The sequence below is a fragment of the Uloborus diversus genome, chromosome 6, assembly GCF_026930045.1.
Source record: "Uloborus diversus isolate 005 chromosome 6, Udiv.v.3.1, whole genome shotgun sequence".
NCBI lineage: Eukaryota > Metazoa > Arthropoda > Arachnida > Araneae > Uloboridae > Uloborus > Uloborus diversus.
Window position 1 is genome coordinate 64,945,944 of NC_072736.1, and position 24,010 is coordinate 64,969,953.

The 24,010-nt window shown below is 35.4% G+C and overlaps 1 protein-coding gene across 1 annotated transcript in view; it reads left to right on the forward strand.

Annotated features, from left to right (window-relative positions):
- The first annotated feature begins 8,580 nt into the window (after nt 1-8,580).
- The window catches only part of LOC129224689 (venom peptide isomerase heavy chain-like), a 43,953-nt gene continuing 28,523 nt past the window's right edge, over nt 8,581-24,010 (forward strand). The window contains exons 1-2 of the mRNA XM_054859234.1: nt 8,581-8,602; nt 16,660-16,706. Of these exons, the coding sequence (XP_054715209.1) occupies nt 8,598-8,602; nt 16,660-16,706 (52 nt within the window). The 5' untranslated portion in view covers nt 8,581-8,597. The remainder of the gene's footprint in view (nt 8,603-16,659; nt 16,707-24,010) is intronic.

A 24,010-nucleotide genomic window follows, 5' to 3' on the forward strand; every position in this document is an offset into this window, starting at 1 on the left:
GGACACTGATCTGAGATATCGGGATGAGATCCTTGATCCAAATGTCCGCCCATATGCTGGTGCTATTGGTAGTGACTTCATTCTGATGGATTTTTAAAGCACGACCTCGCCGAGCTCGGATTGTTGAGGAGTATCTTGAGGATCACGGTTTGGGACGAATGGAATGGCCAGCTAGATCTCCAGACCTGAATCTGATAGAACATCTTTGAGACTATCTTGTCAAGTAGGTTGATGCTTTAAATCCTCCTCCAAGGTCGTTACATGAGCTGGAACAAGGCTTACTTTGTGTCTGGTCTTCGCTTCCAATTCCACTGTCCGACAACTTCGTAAACAACATGGAAAATCGATGCCGCCAATGAATTCAAGTTAGGGGGTACACATTACTTATTAGAACTCATTTTCGTATTGTTTCTATGACATTTTACTACATAATACTGTGATGATCTGTTTTCTTCAAAAATGGACTTTTCCGCAAAGATTGCCTTTTTTGCTATAAATCGTTTTTGCAATACACCCATACAAATTTCTATTACGCATTCCATAAAAAGCCATTTAATTCACATATCCTCTGAATTTTTTGTTTCTACATTCATTCATTTGCAAAATAGGCGGGGAAAAACCGGTTGTACCTTAACCTTTTGATGCCAGTGTATAATAGCTAGACACCTTCATGGTTTATCCAAAAAGTTTCACAAGCAGTATTGCAAGCATTGCCACAGCTAAGACAGAATTGCAAGTAAGTATCAAGAATTTTACTCTACTGCAATTCTTGCAAAGCTACGTAGTCCATGGACTACGCTCCCTTCTTTATCTTCTTTATCTTCTTTACTAATGATAAAGCTGAAAGTCTCTCTGTCCGGAGGATGTCTGGATGTCTGGATGTCTGTAGGATATCTGTAGGATGTCTGTGACGCGCATAGCGCCTAGACCGTTCGGCCGATTTTCATGAAATTTGGCACAAAGTTAGTATGTAGCATGGGGGTGTGCACCTCGAAGCGATTTTTCGAAAATTCAATTTTGTTCTTTTTCTATTCCAATTTTAAGAAAAAAATTTCTATTCCAATTTTAAGAAAAAAATATCATAAGATGGACGAATAAATTACGAAATTATCATAACGTGGAACCGTAACATGGGCACAAGCCAATTGGCGAGATACGAAATTATCATAACGTGGAACCGTAACGTGGGCACAAGCCAATTGGCGAGAAAATTCACTACACATCATTTGTAAATATACAGGCGAATCAAAAGACCTTTTAATTTGCTATTACGGGCGAAGCCGTGCGGGTACCACTATTACTAATAATAAAGCTGAAAGTCTCTCTGTCCGGAGGATGTCTGGATGTCTGTAGGATGTCTGAATGTCTGTAGGATGTCTGTGACGCGCATAGCGCCTAGACCGTTCGGCCGATTTTCATGAAATTTGGCACAAAGTTAGTTTGTAGCATGGGGGTGTGCACTTCGAAGCGATTTTTCGAAAATTCGATTTTGTTCTTTTTATATTCTAATTTTAAGAAACTTTTTCCGAGCAAATGATCACAACGTGGAACAGTAAATTACGAAATCATCATAACGTGAAACCGTTATGAGCCATGGGCGAGTCATTTAACATAGCCAATTGGCGAGAAATTCATCCTCCATTATCTTTATCTTTATTATTATTACTAATAATAAAGCTGAAAGTCTCTCTGTCCGGAGGATGTCTGGATGTCTGTAGGATGTGTCTGGATGTCTGTAGGATGTGTCTGGATGTCTGTAGGATGTCTGTGACGCGCATAGCGCCTAGACCGTTCGGCCGATTTTCATGAAATTTGGCACAAAGTTAGTTTGTAGCATGGGGGTGTGCACCTCGAAGCGATTTTTCGAAAATTCGATTTTGTTCTTTTTATATTCTAATTTTAAGAAACTTTTTCCGAGCAAATGATCAAAACGTGGAATAATAAATTACGAAATCATCATAACGTGAGACCGTTATGAGCCATGGGCGAGTCATTTAACATAGCCGATTAGCGAGAAATTCATCCTCCATTATTTGTTAATATACAGGCGAACCAATGACCTTTTACTTTTCTACTACGGGCAAAGTCGTGCGGGTGCCACTAGTTACTAATAATAAAGCTGAAAGTCTCTCTGTCCGGAGGATGTCTGGATGTCTGGATGTCTGTAGGATGTCTGTAGGATGTCTGTGACGCGCATAGCGCCTAAACCGTTCGGCCGATTTTCATGAAATTTGGCACAAAGTTAGTTTGTAGCATGGGGGTGTGCACTTCGAAGCGATTTTTCGAAAATTCGATTTTGTTCTTTTTATATTCTAATTTTAAGAAACTTTTTCCGAGCAAATGATCACAACGTGGAACAGTAAATTACGAAATCATCATAACGTGAAACCGTTATGAGACATGGGCGAGTCATTTAACATAGCCAATTGGCGAGAAATTCATCCTCCATTATCTTTATCTTTATTATTATTACTAATAATAAAGCTGAAAGTCTCTCTGTCCGGAGGATGTCTGGATGTCTGTAGGATGTGTCTGGATGTCTGTAGGATGTGTCTGGATGTCTGTAGGATGTCTGTGACGCGCATAGCGCCTAGACCGTTCGGCCGATTTTCATGAAATTTGGCACAAAGTTAGTTTGTAGCATGGGGGTGTGCACCTCGAAGCGATTTTTCGAAAATTCGATTTTGTTCTTTTTATATTCTAATTTTAAGAAACTTTTTCCGAGCAAATGATCACAACGTGGAATAATAAATTACGAAATCATCATAACGTGAGACCGTTATGAGCCATGGGCGAGTCATTTAACATAGCCGATTGGCGAGAAATTCATCCTCCATTATTTGTTAATATACAGGCGAACCAATGACCTTTTACTTTTCTACTACGGGCAAAGCCGTGCGGGTGCCACTAGTTACTAATAATAAAACTGAAAGTCTCTCTGTCCGGAGGATGTCTGGTTGTCTAGATGTCTGTAGGATGTCTGTAGGATGTCTGTGACGCGCATAGCGCCTAAACCGTTCGGCCGATTTTCATGAAATTTGGCACAAAGTTAATATGTAGCATGGGGGTGTGCACCTCGAAGCGATTTTTCGAAAATTCGATGTGGTTCTATTTCTATTCCAATTTTAAGAAAAAAAAATATAAGATTTACGAGTAAATTACGAAATTATCATAACGTGGAACCGTAACATGGGCACAACCCAATTGGCGACATACGAAATTATCATAACGTGGAACCGTAAGATGGGGACAATCCAACTGGCAAGAAAATTCACCATACATTATCTTTACTAATAATAAAGCTGAAAGTCTCTCTGTCCGGAGGATGTCTGGATGTCTGTAGGATGTGTGTAGGATGTCTGTGACGCGCATAGCGCCTAAACCGTTCGGCCGATTTTCATGAAATTTGGCACAAAATATGTAGCATGGGGGTGTGCACCTCGAAGCGATTTTTCGAAAATTCGATGTGGTTCTATTTCTATTCCAATTTTAAGAAAAAAAAATATCATAAGATTTACGAGTAAATTACGAAATTATCATAACGTGGAACCGTAACATGGGCACAACCCAATTGGCAACATACGAAATTATCATAACGTGGAACCGTAAGATGGGGACAATCCAACTGGCAAGAAAATTCACCATACATTATTTGTAAATATACAGGCGAACCAAAAGACCTTTTGATTTTTTCTATTACGGGCAAAGCCGTGCGGATATCACTAGTTACTAATAATAAAGCTGAAAGTCTCTCTGTCCGGAAAATGTCTGGATGTCTGTGACGCGCATAGCGCCTAAACCGTTCGGCCGATTTTCATGAAATTTGGCACAAAGTTAGTATGTAGCATGGGGGTGTGCACCTCGAAGCAATTTTTTGAAAATTCGATATGGTTCTTTTTCTATTCCAATTTTAAGAAAAAAATATCATAAGATGGACGAGTAAATTACGAAATTATCATAACGCGGAACCGTAACATGGGCACAAGCCAATTGGCGAGATACGAAATTATCATAACGTGGAACCGTAAGATGGGTACAAGCCAACTGGCGAGAAAATTCACCATACATTATTTGTTAATATACAGGCGAACCAAAAGACCTTTTAATTTTTCTATTACGGGCAAAGCCATGCGGGTATCACTAGTTGGAGAATATAATCAGTCTGGATGGGTCGTGATGGAGCTGAAGCCGATACACTTTATAAATACGCTCAGTTAATCTTCAAACTGGGAGATAAAACGTGCAACTTGTAACAATTCAGGAAACTTTTTCACAATGATACTTGATTTTTCCAGGAATTGGATAAAATCATTGAAATCCTGAAACGTTACACAGAAGTACTCAGTAACGTTTCGGAATTTTTTTACAGTAGGTTTTTTCCCCCACGGGTAGTTGCGCCACTGAGTTTCTTAAAAGATCTGACCGTAAAATACCGTTTACTCTGCATACATAGATAAGTAGATAGCTATAGATACATTGATATGTGTCTTACAATATCTAATATAAAAATCAAATGATGTTTTAGATGCAGCTAATGAAATTCAACTCCTTATAAGCGTCACAGATCACGAGTTTCTGCTTACCGGAAGCAATGACAAGTTTCATGTTTCGACAACTGGGATCCTAGGCAATTTCCCCTACTGACGTCAAAGTTTTCAATGCATAATACTAAGAAATAATATATATCAGCCAAACGGATATTAATAGAACAAAACGATAAATGTCCAAAATTTATTTATCTCATCAAAATTCCAATTTTCGATAACCAATAAATAGCACAATTCTATCTCAAGTTTTATTTGCATGCTATTCTCTCCCTTTGTGTATTGAGGAAAATATTGTGACTTCAATAAATGAACTTGTACACCAAAATAATATAATTTGCTATATGCTTTACAAAAGTTAGCGGGTAGCGGTTGATAACAAACATATTTTTCCGTCCGGGAAAACATAGTAAAAACAATTCTGTAACGTTCCTGGAAAAAATAGTCAGTTAATGTGCCCAACTTCTGCCAGTAACATATCTTGCAAAAAACTGGAACGTTTTCCGCTTAAAGTCAGTAACCTTCTTAAACTTATCCTGGGATCGTTTTAAAGAATTCAGAAATTTTCCCGGTAAAAACCAATCATGCCTCTGGAGCAAATCAAAAACTTTCAGAAAAAAAAAATTAAATAAAAACAAAAAACCCCGACTGCGTAAAAACCAAAAAAACTAAAAAGAAAAATGTATAAGTCCAGTTATTTAGAATGTTATTAAGTACTACTGAATAACTACACCGTTGAAATACTTTTATAACCGTACACAGATAAGACAAATCATAGATTCAAAAGCAGAATAGAAGGATCAGGGCCCACTCCTTTCTGATTCAAGGAATCCCGTAAAATTTGAATGGGCCCCGTCTGTTGATCCTTCTATTCTGCTTTTAAATTTATGATTTGCCTTATCTGTGTACGGTTATAAAATTATTTCAACGGTGTAGTTATTCAGTAGTATTTAATAACATTCTAAATTACTGGGCTTATACATTTTTCTTTTTCGTTTTTTTGGTTTTTACGCAGTCGGGTTTTTTGTTTTTATTTAATATTTTTTTATTTTACACTTTTTAGTTTATTTTCATTGACTCAGTTATTATGATTATGAGACGGTATATTTTGCAATCTTATCATTTCATTGAGATAGGTTCATGAAATACACCGCCAGTTTAGTCAATTCCAGCCGAGGACTGCAATTTCGTGCTTATTAGCACTCATCAGCGCGGCATAGGAGTGACTGAGCTAGATTTGGAAAACCTTTTAAGGTAACCCACCGCCTCAAGTGTACCAATGTCAAGCAGTCACTCAGACCGCTCGGCCACTGAGCCCCCCCCCCCCCCTCCGTCAGTCAAATCTTTCTCGCAAAACTAAAAAAGCCTGTCAAGAAAATACACGTCGCGAAACTCCGTCCCTTGTATCAAGGCAAAAACAATTGCAACATGTTTAGAGATGAAAATTGAATAAGTACTTTCTTTCATTTGGTGCTTATTGCACGGGTTTATTTTGATGAGGACTACAATCCGAGTGTCCTGCCTTCGTTACGTGTAATATATTTTTATTACACTACAGAATACATATAAAGAACACATGAAAGAATTTACATCAGAAAGAGGAGAAGTACATCCGGAGCGAAGGTGTCTTGACCCACCGCCTCAGGTGGGAGAAGCAATCATTTAGACCACTCGACCATCAAGACCCTAATTAGTAGACTTGGTAAACAAAAAAAAATTGAGCCACCGAAAACTACCTGCATTTGTCGCATGCAGGTAGCGTGTGACACAGTGTGCAACACTCAATGTGCACCGATCCAGAACTGACAAAATATGGCAACTGGTTGTTGATATGGTGAATTTTGATTACTGTCATGTGTTTAGTGACACTCCCTAGGTTAAAACAAATCGATTGACGTAAGAATTTCCAAAATCGGCCTAGGCGTTTAGCCTGTAGAACGCCACACAGGAACAAATATACATAGACTTATAAACACATTACCCTCCTTTGCGTCGCGCACGCGCAGTCGGGTAAAAAATACCAAAAAAAACTCTTTAAGCTTACCATACATACTCAATTACTTGTGAAGGAACGGCTGAATCAAATTAAACAAAATTTGGTAAACAAAGTTAAATGACGATGCTGATTTCAAATGTGTGATAAAAAAGGGGATTATTTTTTATTACAGTACAGAATTCATATAAATTACACATGAAAGAATTTACATCAGAAAGAGGGGAAAGTACATCCGGAGCCAATGTGTCTTGACCCACCGCCTCAAGTGAGAGAAGCAATCGCTTAGACCACTCGGCCACTGAGACCCCAATTAGTAGGCTTAGTAAACAAAAAAATTCAGACAGTGAAAACTACCTGCATTTGTCGCACGCAGGTAGCGTGCACAACCAGCATGCGCTGATCTCAAACTGACAAAAATGGCAACTGGTTTTTGAAATGGTACTTTTGATTACTGTCATGTGTTTAGTGACACTCCCAAGGTTAAGACAAATCGATTGACGTAACAATTACCAAAATTGGCCAAGACGTTTAGCCTGTAAAACGCCACATAGAAACAGATACAATACAGAAATGCATACATAGACTGATAAACAATTACCCTCCTTTGCGGCGCGCACGCGCAGTCGGGTAAAAACTTAAGTGGGCATAAAATAGCAGCTCTGAACTTTCGGGATTTACCAGGAAAGCTCCTAAAGCATTGTTGTAATCATGGATAAAGCTAACATAAGACACAATTGCAAGTAAGTACCAAGCCTCTTACTTGCCTGCGTTTCTTGCAAGACTACGGAATCTAGAGATTAAGCTGTCATGGGGAGCTCAGTCAATCTAGACGTGCCATAAACGAACTGAAGGCTTTAATAAAGCACTTAATAACTGAAGACACTTAATAAATACGCTCAATTAATTTTTAAACTTTTAGTTTAAAATGTTTTTCACAATAGTGAGTAGTTGCACTCGTGCTACTTGTAGTGCAGCAATTTAGGAAACTGTTTAACAAAAAATACTTGATTTTCACAGAAAATTTAGGAAAACCAATGAAATCCCGAAACGTTGCCGAAACTAATGAGTGATGTTTCGAAATGTTCTTACAGTTCATACAAATTGAACTTTATGTGCATTACATTGCTCAATATCTTGAAATGAAAAGCACAAAAATTTGACCATATCCTTTGTTGCTATAAGTAACTTTTGCTTATTTTATTTACTAACTTAGTTTGGTAATAGTGGGGCAGGTAAGAGAATAACATTTTGGTACATTAGACTTCAATAAAAGTCATTTTAGAATAACGAATAGAAATCTTACTTTTATTGTCTTGTTAAATTTGGTTCTGAAAAGTTTTTAACTCAATAAAAATGGTATGTATAAACCACATTCGTATTATGCAACGAGGACATGAAAATAAGATGACCTATATTTTCAACAAGCTCCATGCTGCCAAGGACCACAGACACAAACGATAATATATATTGTGTGACTCTGATAAATTGAGCTACGATTTTGACAATGTTTACCTTTATTTCGAAAAATAGTGGAGGGTAATTGACACTGAGTTGAGTTGGGGTACTTTCGCTGTAGTTCTTAAATGAACATTCTAACTCAACCAATAAAAAGTTTCTTTTTCACTGAACCAAAAACACTAAAGTCAAAACCAGGTCAACACTGTTAAGGTTATGGCTCAAATAACTAGTGCCGCACTATAACGTTTAGATGTGACATAAGTGAACTTTAAGAACTGATATATCACTTTTCATGCTTATGCGTAATTCATAGAATGTCTCAAAGTACCGATGAAAAATTTATTCCAATTATACTTTAATGGACAGAGAGTGAGGAACATGTTCAAGTAAAATAGTTTTTCTACAAAAAAATATCCTTTTCTGGAAAAATGAAATTCCAACATCTTACTTTTTCTCCCACAAATATGTACCACAATTCGAACAGCTGTACTTTTTATCCGCTTGGTGATAATGATTCAAGCTGATTTCAATTTAAAACCTCGTGTTTATAGATAAAATACATTTTAGAGAAATCTCTGCAGCTCGTTAAAGGATCAGAAATGAAGTAAGTTACACCAGAAGTAAAACGTTCCTGGTTAATATCGTTGTGGTTATCAAATTATATTTGTAATTATTGAAAAATGTTGTTTCATAAACTATTGGCGTGGTTTTAGATTCTGTTAAAATGATACCGTGAAAATAAAATAAAATTTATTGTTAGTGACGGAAATTTACCTCTATGCGGCGAACTTCCTATCCCAAAGAGCGCCACATAACCAGTCGTGCACAGATAATTGAAAATGTCACCTTTATTACTTAGAGTTTTTTTACTCTAGATAAGTGATTCTCAACCGTATCACTATTGACCAGGAAATCACAAAATAATAATAATAAAAATAATAATAATAATAATAATAATAATAATAATAATAATAATAATAATAATAATAATAAATAAGTATCAATCGAAAGAGCGTTGTAAAACACATTTCTGGACGCATTAGTTGTTTGTCTTTGTGTTCCCCTTATCGAAATTTGAAGTCTTCAAGTCTGCCGAAATTTTAAGAAAAGTGTCCAAAATTAGCGACTTTCAGTCCGAAATGGAAGACATCTTTCACACGATTTGTAGATGGACACGGGCGACTTCAGGGGAGGGTCAAAGGGTCAACTGACCTCCTGTGACAGTAATTTTATTATGCTTACTTTTAAACTTCAAATCTTTATATAGATCCGAAAAAATAATACATGAAATCAATGTTAACCTTTTTTTTTTGCTTGGTTCTGTAAGGCAGGGTTGCCAATTGCTTCGCATTTTGCAGAGTTTCTCCGCAAAAATGGCGAAACTCCGCGGTTCCACAAAAAAGTTATTTTGCTCCGCATTTCGTGGCCGAATGTTTCTGGGCTTATATTTTGCTATTATCCTGTCAAACATGTAAATATGGGAAATTAAAGATGCTTATACTCAAAGATTGAAACACTGTTTAAAGCTGTTTAGTGCTTAAAGTGATTATTAAAGCTCAAAAACAATTTTAGTAATGTGGTTTTAGTTAATTTTATTGATTTTTATAGGGTCTGGTGGGGTAAAGTGGTCATAAAATCGTAGGTTTTCAACTTAAGTGGATATTAAATAAAATCAATTCTTTAAACACTTAAACTTTTTATGTTGTTAATTTACATTGCATTATTAAAGAACACAATACATAGAATTTCAGGGAAAAAAATATTGGTTTAAGTAGTTTTATAATAGTTTCATTTCCCTATGTATTTATGACCACTTTACCCCATGGGATGGGGGAAAGTGGTCATAGCATGGGGTAAAGTGGTCATAGTTAAAAATAGATGCAAAACCGTTACAAATAACCGTAATATTTGTATATTTCGGTTATTTTTATAGTTACAAGTATATGCGGGTATACATAAGAATGTATGCGTGATTACCTACAGTTTACGTGTCTACAAGAGTATATACGCGTATAAACGAACATCATATGCGTGTATGCACTTGTATCTCGAGTATATACATGCATATCTGAGTATATGCGTGTATATTAGACATATACACGCATATATAGGTATACATACATACATATACAGGTATACACGAGTTTTTTCCAGGATACATCCAGTGTGTGTTTGTACATGCCTACTCACGTACATACATATGGAAGCAACGAGTATTACACGTATGTTTACGTGTAAACACGATTACGTACCAGTATAGACGTATATACGTACATTTACGTGTATATCAGTACATGTATGTAGACACGAGTATACCCCCTAATACACATGTATGCTTACAGAGTGAATCCAAGCTCTGGGGCAAAGATCAAAGGGGTATGAGAAGGGAGGATACGAAGCAAAGAATCATAATGAACTTATGGTCGCTGACGCGCTACATGCACACTAAGCCAGAAACTGGTGGATGCAAAACAGGTCACAAATTTGTTACACAAAGATGATTTTACCTGACCAGCTGGTGGCGTGATGGTTACGCGCTGGCCTTGTACGTCTGTGGAATCGGGTTCTGACCTGGGGATGCCGGTCGGTGGATTTTCGAGACGCAGAAACTCATCAGCGCCCATGTCGTATGATTATGCGGCATGTAAAAGATCACTATGGTATTCGTTTTGATTAGAATTTCTTAGGCAAAATCAAATTCCTTCCACAATTTCTCATCAAAGAGAGCCCAGGTGCCTCCCCCTGGTGGAAACTGGGCGTCAAAAAAACTGTGTCATACATCAGTGCCTTAATGGTGACACATGAAAGACTGATGCATTGTAGGGGAGCGCACTAGGTCTGGTTATGGCCCAGATGCCTCTTCAGGTAGGACTCTTATACAGCCCCATTGGGGGAAAAAAGATGATTTTAACCAACATTTTAGTTTTTAAGAATTATTTAGAGCAGATGTTAAAGTTACGGCCTGTAGTAGCTCTAATACACGCATCGCAACAAAGACACAGCGACTGTTGAAAGTTTTTCAATAGTCTCATTATTGCAACAGAGAGTGCTTTATGATTGCGACGCATGTATTACAGCAGCCGGCCACAAATTTCATCAATCACTTTAACACTTTCTTAAGACCTAAAATGTTGTGTAAAATTCTCCTTGTGTAATAAATTTGTGACCTGTTTTGCATCCTTTAGGTTCTGATTTTGCGTGCATGTAGCGCGTCAGCGTTGTGTTTGTGAATATATGTTTCTTATGATTCTTGCTTCTTCTACTCCCTTCTTAATCTTTTAAGAATTTGCTCAAGAGTTTAAACTCATTCTTTATACATGTATATCATGTGCTTGTAAGTGTCTGCTCGAATTTCGAGTACGTACGCGTATATACGTGTCTACCTGAGTATATAAGTGTTCGTATATGTACGAGTATAAGCGGGTATATACGTGTATCGATAGTCGAATGTATCTTCATAGACAAAAAATACTTACAGTTACCCATATACTACGCGTTTATTGGTGCATTTATGTTAATACGTATATATACGTGCCTACACGAGTATATGAGTATGCATAAGCCTATACTCGTATATTTAACCCTGTTTACTGTAAAAACAATACATATTAAGTGAAATTAATATTTCATTTATGTCTGCCTCATACTTAAAGTTTAAGTGACGTTAAAAGGACAATATTCGTTAAGCCTAATTTTATGACCACTTTCCCCATCTTACTTAAATTGTTCTAAAAAATTAACCAAAATAGATTCAGCTAACTGCTAACGAGTAAGAGTTCTTGAGACATGTAGGAAGCTTCCTGTGCAGTCAATCTGTTCATAATTCTAACAAACAAAATTTTCCAAGGAAGTTAAAAGAGGTGTTTAGATTTTGAAATTTTTCATATTCACACAAAATATTTTATTTTACCAAATAAAATTTTGCCAGTTATGAAATTTTGTATTCAAAATGTAGTTTTTAACTGCCTTATCGTAAAATAAAATTTTCACATTCATTCGAACATTTATTTCCAAGCTATAGCCATTTATTTGACGTATGGCCACTTTACCCCATTGACCACTTTCCCCCACCAGACCCTACAAAATACCGAACTGCTCCGCAAAATTTCAAATTTCTCCTCAAAATCATCACAGATGCTCCTCAAATTGCTCCTCCAAGGTTGGCAACCCTGTGTAAGGTTCTTAGATCGTCATAATTCAAAGGATTGATTAAGTTACTTTCCTGGGCTATTGCTATTTTGAGTTTTTTGTTTTATTTCCATCTCTAATGAGTTTAACGCATTTTCAGAGCACTCTTCCACCTCAAACCACATGTGTGTGTGTGTGTGTGCTGTATATGCTTTTTCTAGCTATTTTATAGCTGTAATCTCCTATCTTCAAAGCTGACGGTAACGTGATCCTGCCTAAAGAAACATGACTTTTGTTAAAATTTGAGGGAATATAATCCATGGCGCAAGTTGCGGCAATTAGAGAGGGGGGCAGAGCCCGATCATTCTGATATTGGACATGGGGCACATTTTTGTTTCAGCCCCCCCCCCGTAAGATTTTTGAAGGCACTGGGCATGAAATTTATTTTGTTGCCCCCCCCCCCCATTATTCCCGCTTTTTCTGTAGCTATAAAATATTTCAATACTTGCGTATTAACACAACAGTGCTAAATTTGATGGTACCTAATATCACAAAAAGTAGAAGAGATGTAGTATATGATAATTATATAAGATGTGGTTAAAGTTTGCCAGTTTAACGTAAATACCAAAGTTATTTATGATATAACTTTCAATAGTAAATACAGACTAAACTTGGAGTGGTATTGAGATTTGCAAAGAGATTAAATTTTTAAGAGGAATTTTTTTCAACAGACAAGAGACTTTTTCCTTGTCTTGACATTTGCAAAAATATCGATGACATCATTGTACTCTACACTGTAAAAAATCTCGGAAAACTCTCTGAATATACAAAAAAGTTTTCCGTAATACACAGATTCGTACGCCCTCCGCAGTTTTCTGCTATAATCAAAAACGTTTCCCGTTTAGCAAGAAAGTAAGAGTCGGCGCATGCGCAGCTCACACGGCAATTTTATAGTCCAGCAGTAAATCTAAACTGAAACTTTCGAAAGCACGCAATGAAAACAAGTACTGACTCATGTATGCGAAGTAACACTCATCAAGAGGATTAGTAGAAGTTTTGTTCCTCGCATGAATTCACTGAAGATAATTTTTAAGTCTTATATTTTCTTGCATATGTATCGTCATGAGATTGAATTTGAAGCTATGTCACTTATTTTTAAGTACGAAGTGCAAATTCTCGACGCATGCTCGCGGAAGGAATACAAACTGAAATTAAAAACCAAATAACTGCCGAGAGGACGCCATCTAAATTCATTGCGTCGCATAACTTGTGTAGGTAATTTACTTTTTTCTTGGATACTTTTCTTCTTTCTATACCAAATGGGTAATTTTTGTTGGCAGAATTTTATTCTGTCATAAAAATCACCTTTTTGGTGACCAAAGCCTGCAAAAGACCACCACCGACGAATAGGTAAGTCGCTTTGCAACTCTATTACTTTAAAGAGATTTAGTTCATATAAATCTCGTTAAAAAAAACTATTTTCTTCAGTATCATTTTTTCGTTGTGAACTATTGCAATTTGAAAATATTTTACATTACATAGAACACATTTAAAGTGCAAGTGTGTCTAGTTTTATTCTGTAAAATTTATGAATTGAAGATTATAAAAAAATTTAAATAAGTGTTATTGTGTACTTTGTTTTTATGTGTCAATCTCAGTTAATATTTGGCTGAACATTTATGTATCAAGCATTATGAATTAAATGTTATAATATGCAAATTGTCAGGTTTGATAGTGCGTCTTTAAGGTTGCATGTTTTCATTCTCTTGTAAACAGTGTAGCTAGATTGTATGAAGTAAAAAAAAAACTATCTCTATTGTAATTAGGAACATAGTGCTTCAGTATTATCTAAATGACGATATCTCTTTAAATATTTGCATTAGCGAAATGCTTTAAATTAGTTAAATGTGTATTAATTTTTTTTAACAAATAGATACATATATGTATTTAAAAGTGTCTTCATTTTTTTCGTTTTACGAGCCTCAATTTTACCAAAAGCAAAAAAAAAAAAAAAAAGACTTAATGAAATAATTTTGTATTTTTACACCATATTAAAGTATTTGACTTATAATTTATATGATACTTTGATTTATAATGTATATGATACTTTGATTTATAATGTATATGATGTTGCTTTTTCAAGGGGGGGGGGGGGCGCTTCATAGCATTTTATGGGTGCACCATCGCTCTTATGGTGGGGGGGGGGGTATTCTCGTATATATGAAATGGAATAATCATGTAGTAGAGTTCAATGTTTTAATAAATAAAATATATAATGCATTTTGCGCACACTGTAAAAATAAAATCAGTAACCTATTTTGAATAAGTATTTATATTTGTGATGAGCTGGAAAAGGGCAAGAACAGAAGAATCAACCCGAATGGTTCCAGCAGGGGGACTTGGTGTCATATTTAAATTCATCAATTTCTCTGTTGGTACTTTTCGGTACACTTTGTTCGTCAGAGAAATTGACTTGAGGTGAACGAATTTAGGAACGCGAAGGGTAGGTAAGTCCTGTCAAATTTTATCCGAAGATAAAAGCTATCAAGTTTGATACAAGATATGTTTTTACGTTCTGCATTAAAAATACAATATGTTGATAGTTTTGTCTTGAAAATATTGAGAGAAAAACTGAAGTTTAAGATTGTTTAACAAACAATCCCCACTTTTCAGAAGGTACCCCCACTCCAATTCCCCGACGATTTTGTGATTAGGAATGAAACTACTAGATTATTTCACAATTTTTCAAAAATTTATAACTGTGCATATGTTATGCTGTTAACCATGCTATTTGTCATTAGAAATTCCAAAAAAAAAATCCACGAATGATTCTAAAATTGCTTGTATTATTGCTCTTAGATATGAAAGAATTGAAACTGATATGGTATGCAATACTATAATAAAGAATTATATTTTAGAATAAATCACGGAAAAAGGATTCCGAAATTCTCGGAAACGTTTTTGAAAATTGTTTGGAGAATTCCGAAATACTCGGAAACGTTTTCGAAACTTTCATGAACCACAGCTGCACAGAATACTCAGAAACATTTCTGGAAATTACGGAAAGAGGATTCCGAAATACTCAGAAACGTTTCTGAAAATTACAGAAAGAGGATTCCGAAATACTCAGACACGTTTCTGGACATTACAGAAAGAGGATTCCGAAATACTCAGAAACGTTTTTGAAACTTTCATGAACCACAGCTGCACGATATACTCAGAAACGTTTCCGGATTTTTTTTCCAGTGTAGATTCTGCATGAAATAATTATTTATTTTTAATTAGCATGATAAATTAAGGGGATTTTGGGCCCCCTGAAATCTAAGAGGAGGGGCCTGTGCCCCGCATGCCTCTGCGGTAATCAGGCTCTGGAGGTGGGATTTTAAAGGGTTTTCCTCTGATTAGGAAGGGGATCTCCGTAACATACGAGGGGGCGCGCCATCACCCTTGGGGGAGGACACTCCTGCTTTCCTGTTCGTTTTTGACGCTGACCATTCAAACTTGACCCCCTTACAAAAATTTCTGGATCCGCCTCTGTAGATGGATGCAGGCGGTGAAATTGCGTGACCAATTCCTCGCCAAGCCTTTAATTCGGCGCTTTTCTTAAAATTTCGGAGACTTTAAGATCTTGTGTCTCGATAACGGGCGAACTACGGCAAATCAATAGTTTTACATCAAAAATATGTCTCAAGATGCTTTTTCTATTGCTACCAATTTAAACTGTTTTCCTAATTACTCTATTCGTGTGGTTAATGTGTGAGGACCACTTAGCGCCCTACCAAATCCTAAACGGAACACATGCGGTAGGATAGAATGCCATGGAATTTTCTCAACAATGGGGTGGTTTCCTTCAGTCAAAAGTACCTTTAGTCACTGAAATTGAAAGAATGAGTAAAAAAAAAAATAACATGGATCCAAAAAATACTTTTATTTTCCCAACAGCTATTTTTTAATTAATTTTTTAAAATGTCCGATTTTTCAAACAAGGCCTGGTCTTGATGACGTCACAAATGATGCACTATGGCACATCTTTCTACCGCATTTCCACGTTATGATAATCAACAAGCAAATTAAAATTGCGCTCTACGCTTGCTATCAACCATATCGTTGCCAATACACTTGAGTAAAGATGTGAATTAAATATTTTGCTCTGTGATTGGCAACACAGAATGACATTTCATCATTTGTGATGTCACACGACAGAAGCGTAAACAATGAAACCTCACAGATTTCAGTAATGTTTTTAAAATATTAAACTTAAACAAATTATTTAAAAAATGGTCAGATCCTATGTTTTTTAGCATGCTCTTTCAGAAAAAAATACTTTCAAAATTTTGGAAACGACCCCATTGTATTAGGTAAAATGAAATGAATTCAAAAGTTGTCAGGAAAAGTTTAATCACTACTATAACAATGATATGGATTAACTTTCAGTAGGATGTTAGCAGGCGCTCAAGATAATTTAAATGAAATTTTAAAAGTTTTATTAAAACTATTCTTATATGGTGCATATTTCTTTTCTTTTAATTTCAGGCTTTTTTTGCTAGTTGGAATACTATGCATACTTGAATTAGTCAATGGTAAGAATTTTTTTTTTTTACTTTGATTTTTTTTATATGAATTTTAATTGTTTTGTGTATATTGAGGAATTCTAAAAGACTTAATTGTTGTTTACTTATACACAGCAAACAGGAAGTTCTGTCTGGAACTAAACAAGACTACTTTCCTGTGCACGAACATCGGTTATCTAGTTCCAGATTATAATTCTCTTGATTAGCTAAGATTGCAAATTATGTCAACATACCTTTCTAGCATTTAAAGCTATTTTAAAGCAAAATATGCCTATCTGATGAAGAAGAACTTAGATGACACAGGATTTATTCAAACTCAGTTTACCACATGCTACAATTTACTTTCAATAAATTTCAACTGTTAATCCGTCACGAGAGGAAAATTGAAGAACCAAGTTAAAAAAAATACTATCCCAACACAATATTTTCAATCTGAATAACTAAAAAATAAATTTAAAAAAATAAAGTAGCAGTTCCTTTGAAATACGTTATCTGATATAAAACAAAGACTAATTTGCAAAGAGAAAAAAGGACAAAAAAAATGAAAACATAAAAATGAATAAATTTTATGTTTTAACCGCCAGACCAAAAAACACATTTTCCTCATCTCAAAACCTTACTTTAAAATTTTTAGTTTTTCAGTATTAATTATTTTATATATTTCCACAAAAGTAAAAAATGAAGAAGAAAAAAGCATAAAAAAAAGAAGCTCCTTAAAAACATCAATAAAAAAAGTCAAAAATGAAATAAATAATTCAATTCATATTAGAAAATATAAAATTGGCAAGGATTTGAGACGGGGGAAAATGCGTCTGTCGGTTCGTCTGTCTCCCCACCCCCCCCCCCCCCGGGCTCCCGATAACTTTTGAAATTCGAATGGAAACAAACTTTTTTTTTCTGAAACATTTCGGCAAGGACCCCTTCCCCCCCCCCCCCCCCCCAACCTCTTTCCTCTCTCTCTACAGTTCCTTTTTTAGTTTAACCATTTTTTGTCTGGTTTTAAGCAGTTCAGGAAAATTTAATAATAGCGATTACGGAAAAATTTAAGGCAAATATAGATCCCAAACGTAAAGACGAATTTGTTTCAATCAAACTCGTCACGCGGTTTTTGTTGGAAAAAGCTTGTGAGGAAGTACATTCACAAAGGGAATGTTTTTGATATGGCTATTTTAAGAGAAATTTCGAATAATTCAAAAACATTTCACATTAACGACTACAAATTTCAAAACTTTTCATTAAAGAAGACAACACTCCAATGCCTAACATTATACATTTGAGGCAGTGAGAAGCAAAAGGATATAAGTGGCAAAATTAAAAATTTGAAGATAACCAGTACAGATAGTAGAGGAACCTCTCCTCTGTCTTGGGGCGAGAGATAGTACTAGTAGTCCTGGTAGGTGCTGCTGTACAGCATGATAAAAAATCAATGAAAGCCCACCTAGGACGTTATCTTTAAATGCGTTTTACTCAAAACTTGCAAATGTCCACTTACATCCCTTTGCTTCTCACTGCCTAATTTGTAACATATTTTATGAAAAATATCATTGGAACTACTTTCATTGAGGCAAATTCTAACCTAGTATTAAATACAAAGACAAAATCTTTGAAAATTAATTTTTAAAAACATTTTGCGATTCCTTAAAGTTATCAAAAGGGGGAGCTGTCCTCTACTTCCACCGAGGTCTTCAATTTTCTTTCAAGCATAAATTGAAGGTGAAGATGTCATTTCTGGAATCCTTTGAGCTATTTGGAGCAGAGTATCTATTCCTAAGACAAATTTAAAATTTGAGAGAAGAAATAGGCGGTATACAGCTTTGTCTGAATAGATTTTACTATACTGCTTCTATACTTCTCTCTAATTTTTAATTTAAATTTTGTTGGTTGCTTTAGAAAACATTATCCATAAAGATTTTTAGATTAACTGCCATTTTTGGGTGTTGTAATCAAAAAAATCACATACTTTTTTTATTTCATACTTTTTAGTTCGACCAAGCTGATAGAAATAGTCTTTCGATTTAAAAGTCAGATTATGCATTTTGTTTTTGTGAATTAAATGTTAGATATTGTGGTTAAGGGGTTTGGGAGGTTACTGTGATCTCCCAAAAATTTCCTTAATTCGGCAAAAAAAAATTTCTGACGGTTGGAGAGAGCAAAACAAATTTTCCAAAAAAAAAAAAAAAAAAAAACTCAGAATGATTCGATGTTCATATTTTTTTCATTCAGTAAAATTCGGCGTTTTATTCAAAAAACTAGAATCCCCCACCCCATCTCAAAAGTCTTAATTCGGGGTGCCCTTGGATAACAGAATAGATATTGCACCAAATTTGCCTTGATGTAGCACCGCCGAAACAAAATGCATGCTAATAAGTGTCCTATAGTCGTTGGAGCTCTTTCACAAAATTTGACTCGTTATCAATGAAAACCAATGAGAACCCTTCAGGTGGTAGTGATAAAGCGTTCCAAGTGAGGAATACAATACATGATGAGTCAACTCGGAACACATCAATCTAAACAACGGAAAAATTTCCAGAATAAAAAGAATTATCAGTTTGACATAACCCTGTATTTAGCTGATATAGATGTTTAAACGCCAAATAGACCTTAAATGTAAAGTGAAGCCCTCTAACAAGTAATCCAACCCAAGTGTAACTTACCAATTGGAATAAAAATTTACACATTGTTAAAACACCTTAAAATTATTAAAGCCGTATTTATTTTTACCGGTAATAAACTCTTTTAACGGGGTGAAATTCACCCCTGAATATTTAGTACGGTGCAAATAGACCAAAAAAAGGCCTAACCTCAACATCCAAAGTAAAAGTTTCCCGCCAACTCCAAATTGTTCTATACAGTCCACATATTGTTTAATAAAAAGTTACACCGTTTTCAGCGTCGGGTTTTGGGGGAAGTGCACTCTCAGAAATGGACTTTCAAATTTGACGAAATTTTCTTAGTTTTTGACGAAACCACTTCCAGGGATATGCTCCGAGCGAACATTTCGTCAAATTGAAGAAACTGCTTTTATTAGTGGTTTGAGGATGCGAATTTCGTCAAATGTAACGAAATATTTCTTCATTCTAGTTTCGTCAAATTAACAATCATTTTCGTAGTTTTGAGAGCATTAGTTTCGTCAAATTAATTTCGTCATATATGAGGATATTAATTTCGTAAATTTTTAAGAAAATTTATTTCCTTTTTTTTCTTTGAGCACATTAGTTTTTTTTTTTAATTTTTGAGAATACAGTTGAACCTCGTTAATTCGAACACGCTTAAAACAAATAACTGCTCAAATGAGCTTTTTTCAATCCTTGTCTTATTGTTTATTCTTTTTTGGATAAAGCGAACCACGTTTTATAATAATCGATTTTAATGGTCCCTTTAAGTTCGTTATAACGAGGTTCGACTGTATTTTATAAGATTTGTGTGCGTGTGATCAAATTCTAACTTCAGAATCTTACCACCGTAGTTTCCCACTTTATTGCGTATAGCCACTTTCACAGGCCAGTCATTTACGGGGTCAGGGGGTCAATTGAACCCCCCCTCCCGTCTTGATTTTTGAACATTCATGTTTTTACACATGACTGGCCGTTGTTTTAGTTGGTTTTCTGTAAAATTTTTATTGAGTACAGACTCTGTCATATTTGGGAAAAAATTGAAACAACGGACCTGCAGCCCCCCCCCCCCCCATCAAAAAAAAGACAAGTAATTGTTAAAAAAAAGAGGCACATAAAATATGTCAAGCAAATTTTTATTTATGTAAAAATGCAAACAAACTATTTCTTAAAAAAGGTAAAACAAATCATTGCAGATTAAACTCCCCATGGTATCTAATTAAACCCCCCATAATGGGGGTTTTCCTTCAAAAAAATCTAATTTTTCTCGGATATTTTCCAAATTTGGCACAGAGGTTCGTTATTGGAGGCTCGGGAATTCACACAAGGTCGTTTATGTCCCTCTATGTGGGAGGAGGGGGGGGGGACAGACAACCCCGCATTGGGGGTTCTCCGTATTAAAAAAAATTTTTTGTCCGATCTTTTTTTAATTTGCCACAGAGGTTCTTAGATGCTCAAAAATCACGCAGGGTAGTTTTCATTACTTTATAAAGGGAGGGGGGAGGGGGGGGTTCCTTGAAAAAATCCAATTTTTGTCGGATCTTTCCAAAATTTTGCACATAGGTTCTTTGATGCACGGGGAATCACGCAGGGTAGTTTTTGGCCCTCCATGGGGGGGGGGGCAACCCCTATGGTAGTTTTCCCGACAAAAAATCCAGTTTTTGTTGGATCTTTCCGAATTTGGCACAGAGTTTCGTTATTTGATGCTCAGGAATTCTCATAGGGTGGTTTTCTTTCCGCTATGGGGGGCAACCCCCATCCGGGGGGTTCTTATAAAAAACCAGTTTTTTATCATATCTTTTCCATATTTGGAAAGAGGTCCTCTGATGCTCGGGAATTCACACATGGTAGTTTTCAACCCTCCATGATGGGGGGGGGGGGAGCGACCCCGCATTGGGGGTTCTCCTTATATAAAAAAAAGTTTTTGTCCGATATTTTCTAAATTTGCCATAGAGGTTCTTTGATGTTCAGGAATTCACGGAAGCTAGCTTTCGTCGATGTATGGGTGGGGAAGGGCAACCCCGATGGGGGGTTTTCCTTGAAAAAAATTCATTTTTTGTCGGATCTTTCCAAAATTTGGCATAGAGGTTCGTTCATTGATGCTCAGGAATTCTCATAGGGTAGTTTTCGCCCCGCTATGGGGGACAACCACCAAATGAGGGGTTTTATTACAAAAAAAAAAAAAACAGTTTTATCATGTCTTTTCCAAAATTGTCACAGATGTCCTTTGACGCTCGGGAATTCCCGTTTTCGTCCCGCTATGGAGTGGGAAACCACGTGTGTGTGGGGGGGGGGGGTCTTATAAGAACCCAGTTTTTGTCTGATCTGTTCCAAATTTGGTACATTTGTCTTTTGATGCTTGGGAATTCTCATAGTGTAATTTTTCTCCCGCTATGTGTGGCAAACCCCATAGGAGTTTTCCTTATAAAAATCCAGTTTTCATCGGATCTTTTCCAGATTCAGCTCAGATGTCCTTTGATGCTCGAAATCCACATAGGGTAGTTTCCCATGGGGTAGTATTCATATGGGGTACTACCTCATGTGATTAAAGAACCTATGTGCCAAATTAGAAAAAGATCTGACAAAAGCCTGGATTTTTGTAAGGAAAACTCTCCTAATGGCGGGAGGGGTGTCCCTAAAGCGGAAAGAATATGTCAACCTGTTTGAACTACATCGCGATGTAAGGATGGCGATGCATCACGATGTAGAAATTCCTACATCGCCCTGCTCTACTGGGAATATAAAAGTGCTAATTCCTCAGCAGACATTGGGTTCTGTAAAAATAAATCATGTGCCACTTTTATGCACAGTTAGATCGATATATGCTCGGGAGAAAATTGCTGAGAAGTGTCTTATTTATTGCATCGAATGAAAAAATTCCAGAAAAAAAAAAGACTTTTATCCAACTTATACCACAAATTTCAAAGAAAAAGTACAACAAAATGGACAACTTTAAGTTAGTATATATTTGTTCTAAAATTATATACAGAAAATAAAATTAGATAATCTTAAGAAAAAGCTTACCTTTTTCTTTTTCCAATCAATTATTTGTTTAATTAATTTTGCTTGTATGTAGAATGTTTATTTGGCCAAATTTATGTTTAATACAGGAACTTTATATTGCATGCATTTCATACTTCATAGTTTGAAAACAATTCTCTGCCAAAATTGCAAAAGGTATTTGAAAATATAAATCTTAAAAAAATGCGAATGTGAAATAAATCTTTTGGTAAAATTAATTTAGTGCAATGTTTGTTAAATAATTATAAAATATACCTTTGCTTTTTACCCCTAAGTTTTTATTTTTATTTCCAAACATGTGTAACATGAAATCAATGTATAATATACGAACATTTAGAATATTGTTATAATTATGAAAAAGTCTTCATCTGTCCTTGTTCTGATTATCTCCGTGATATTGGATCCATCCTAAAAAAGTTTTAAAAAGAGAATATATACATAACAAGTAAAGGTTTAAATCCATGGGTGTATGCCCTCATGCACATGGATCTTTTTTCTATTTCGAGGAAAGTTACGATTAAATTCAGCAGTTTATTTCTGAAATAAAACATGTTTTTACGATTTCTTTCAAAATCCGAGTTTTTTTTTTTTTTTTTTTCATAAGTTAAAAAGCTGCGATTCGCTTGTGAATTTGAAAAGCATCTGATTTAATTTTCATATTTTTCAAAATATATGATTATTTCGAGGCTGACAGCTTTTTTTCTAGCAGATTGCAAGAATGAGTTATTTTTACAGCGGATGAACAAAATTTTTATTTAGGCAGCTAGACTCTCAGTTAGTTTCTGAAATTAATTTCTGAATAATATTCTAGAATTAGAGTTTCTTCAATTTATCGAGAATCAGCATTATTTAGCCATTAAACGAGTTAATTCTTTTGCACATCGTCGTGAATTTTCATTTTTTTGAGCTATAAAAAAAATCAAGGGTGCGAAAATTGTTGATCTGTAATTTTTTTTAAATTTATTTTTTATTTTAACCGATAGCCAAAATGCACCGTTTTTTTCCGATTTTCGTGTTCCGTTTTCTTCACGAATGTTTTCGGAAGTACTCCCCCCCCCCCTACCCAAATTAGTACTTATGAATTAAGTAGTACTGAAACTGGTGATTATGATTTTATTCGCACTTTTTTCAGAGATTTTATTGTGCTATGTTATCAATAAACAACATTTACTTACCGAGCTTTACCTCTTTAAACCACTATCAAATTAGAGTCAAAAACCCAGGGCTCCAACACTCGAAGCCACGCTCCATTTCATAAGTTAACTAGTAATTAAAGCTATCTTCTAACTGATAGTTAGAGATTTAGTAGGAAAAAAACTGATTTTTCTGCTATACTGGGTGTAGAGTACTTACAAAATGGGGCGTAGCTTAAGGGCGTGTGTACTTCGGATTTTTTTAACTCAGCTGGTAATGATTTTAAGAGGGAATGCTTGCCAAGTAAAGTTGCTAGTTGATAGTATAGTACCTTGAAATCTTTAAAAAATATTCGAACAAAATCATAAAATCATCAGAATCAATCACTAGTACAAAAATATTCAAACGTACCTCTACTAGTTTGGGACGGAGACGAAGGGAGTATCACCTTTTAACTAAGCATATTTGATTTTTAAAATATGCAATTTTCACGCAGTAAATAAAAAAAAAACGCCAAAGAAGAAGAGTTGCCAAAGATAGGGGAAA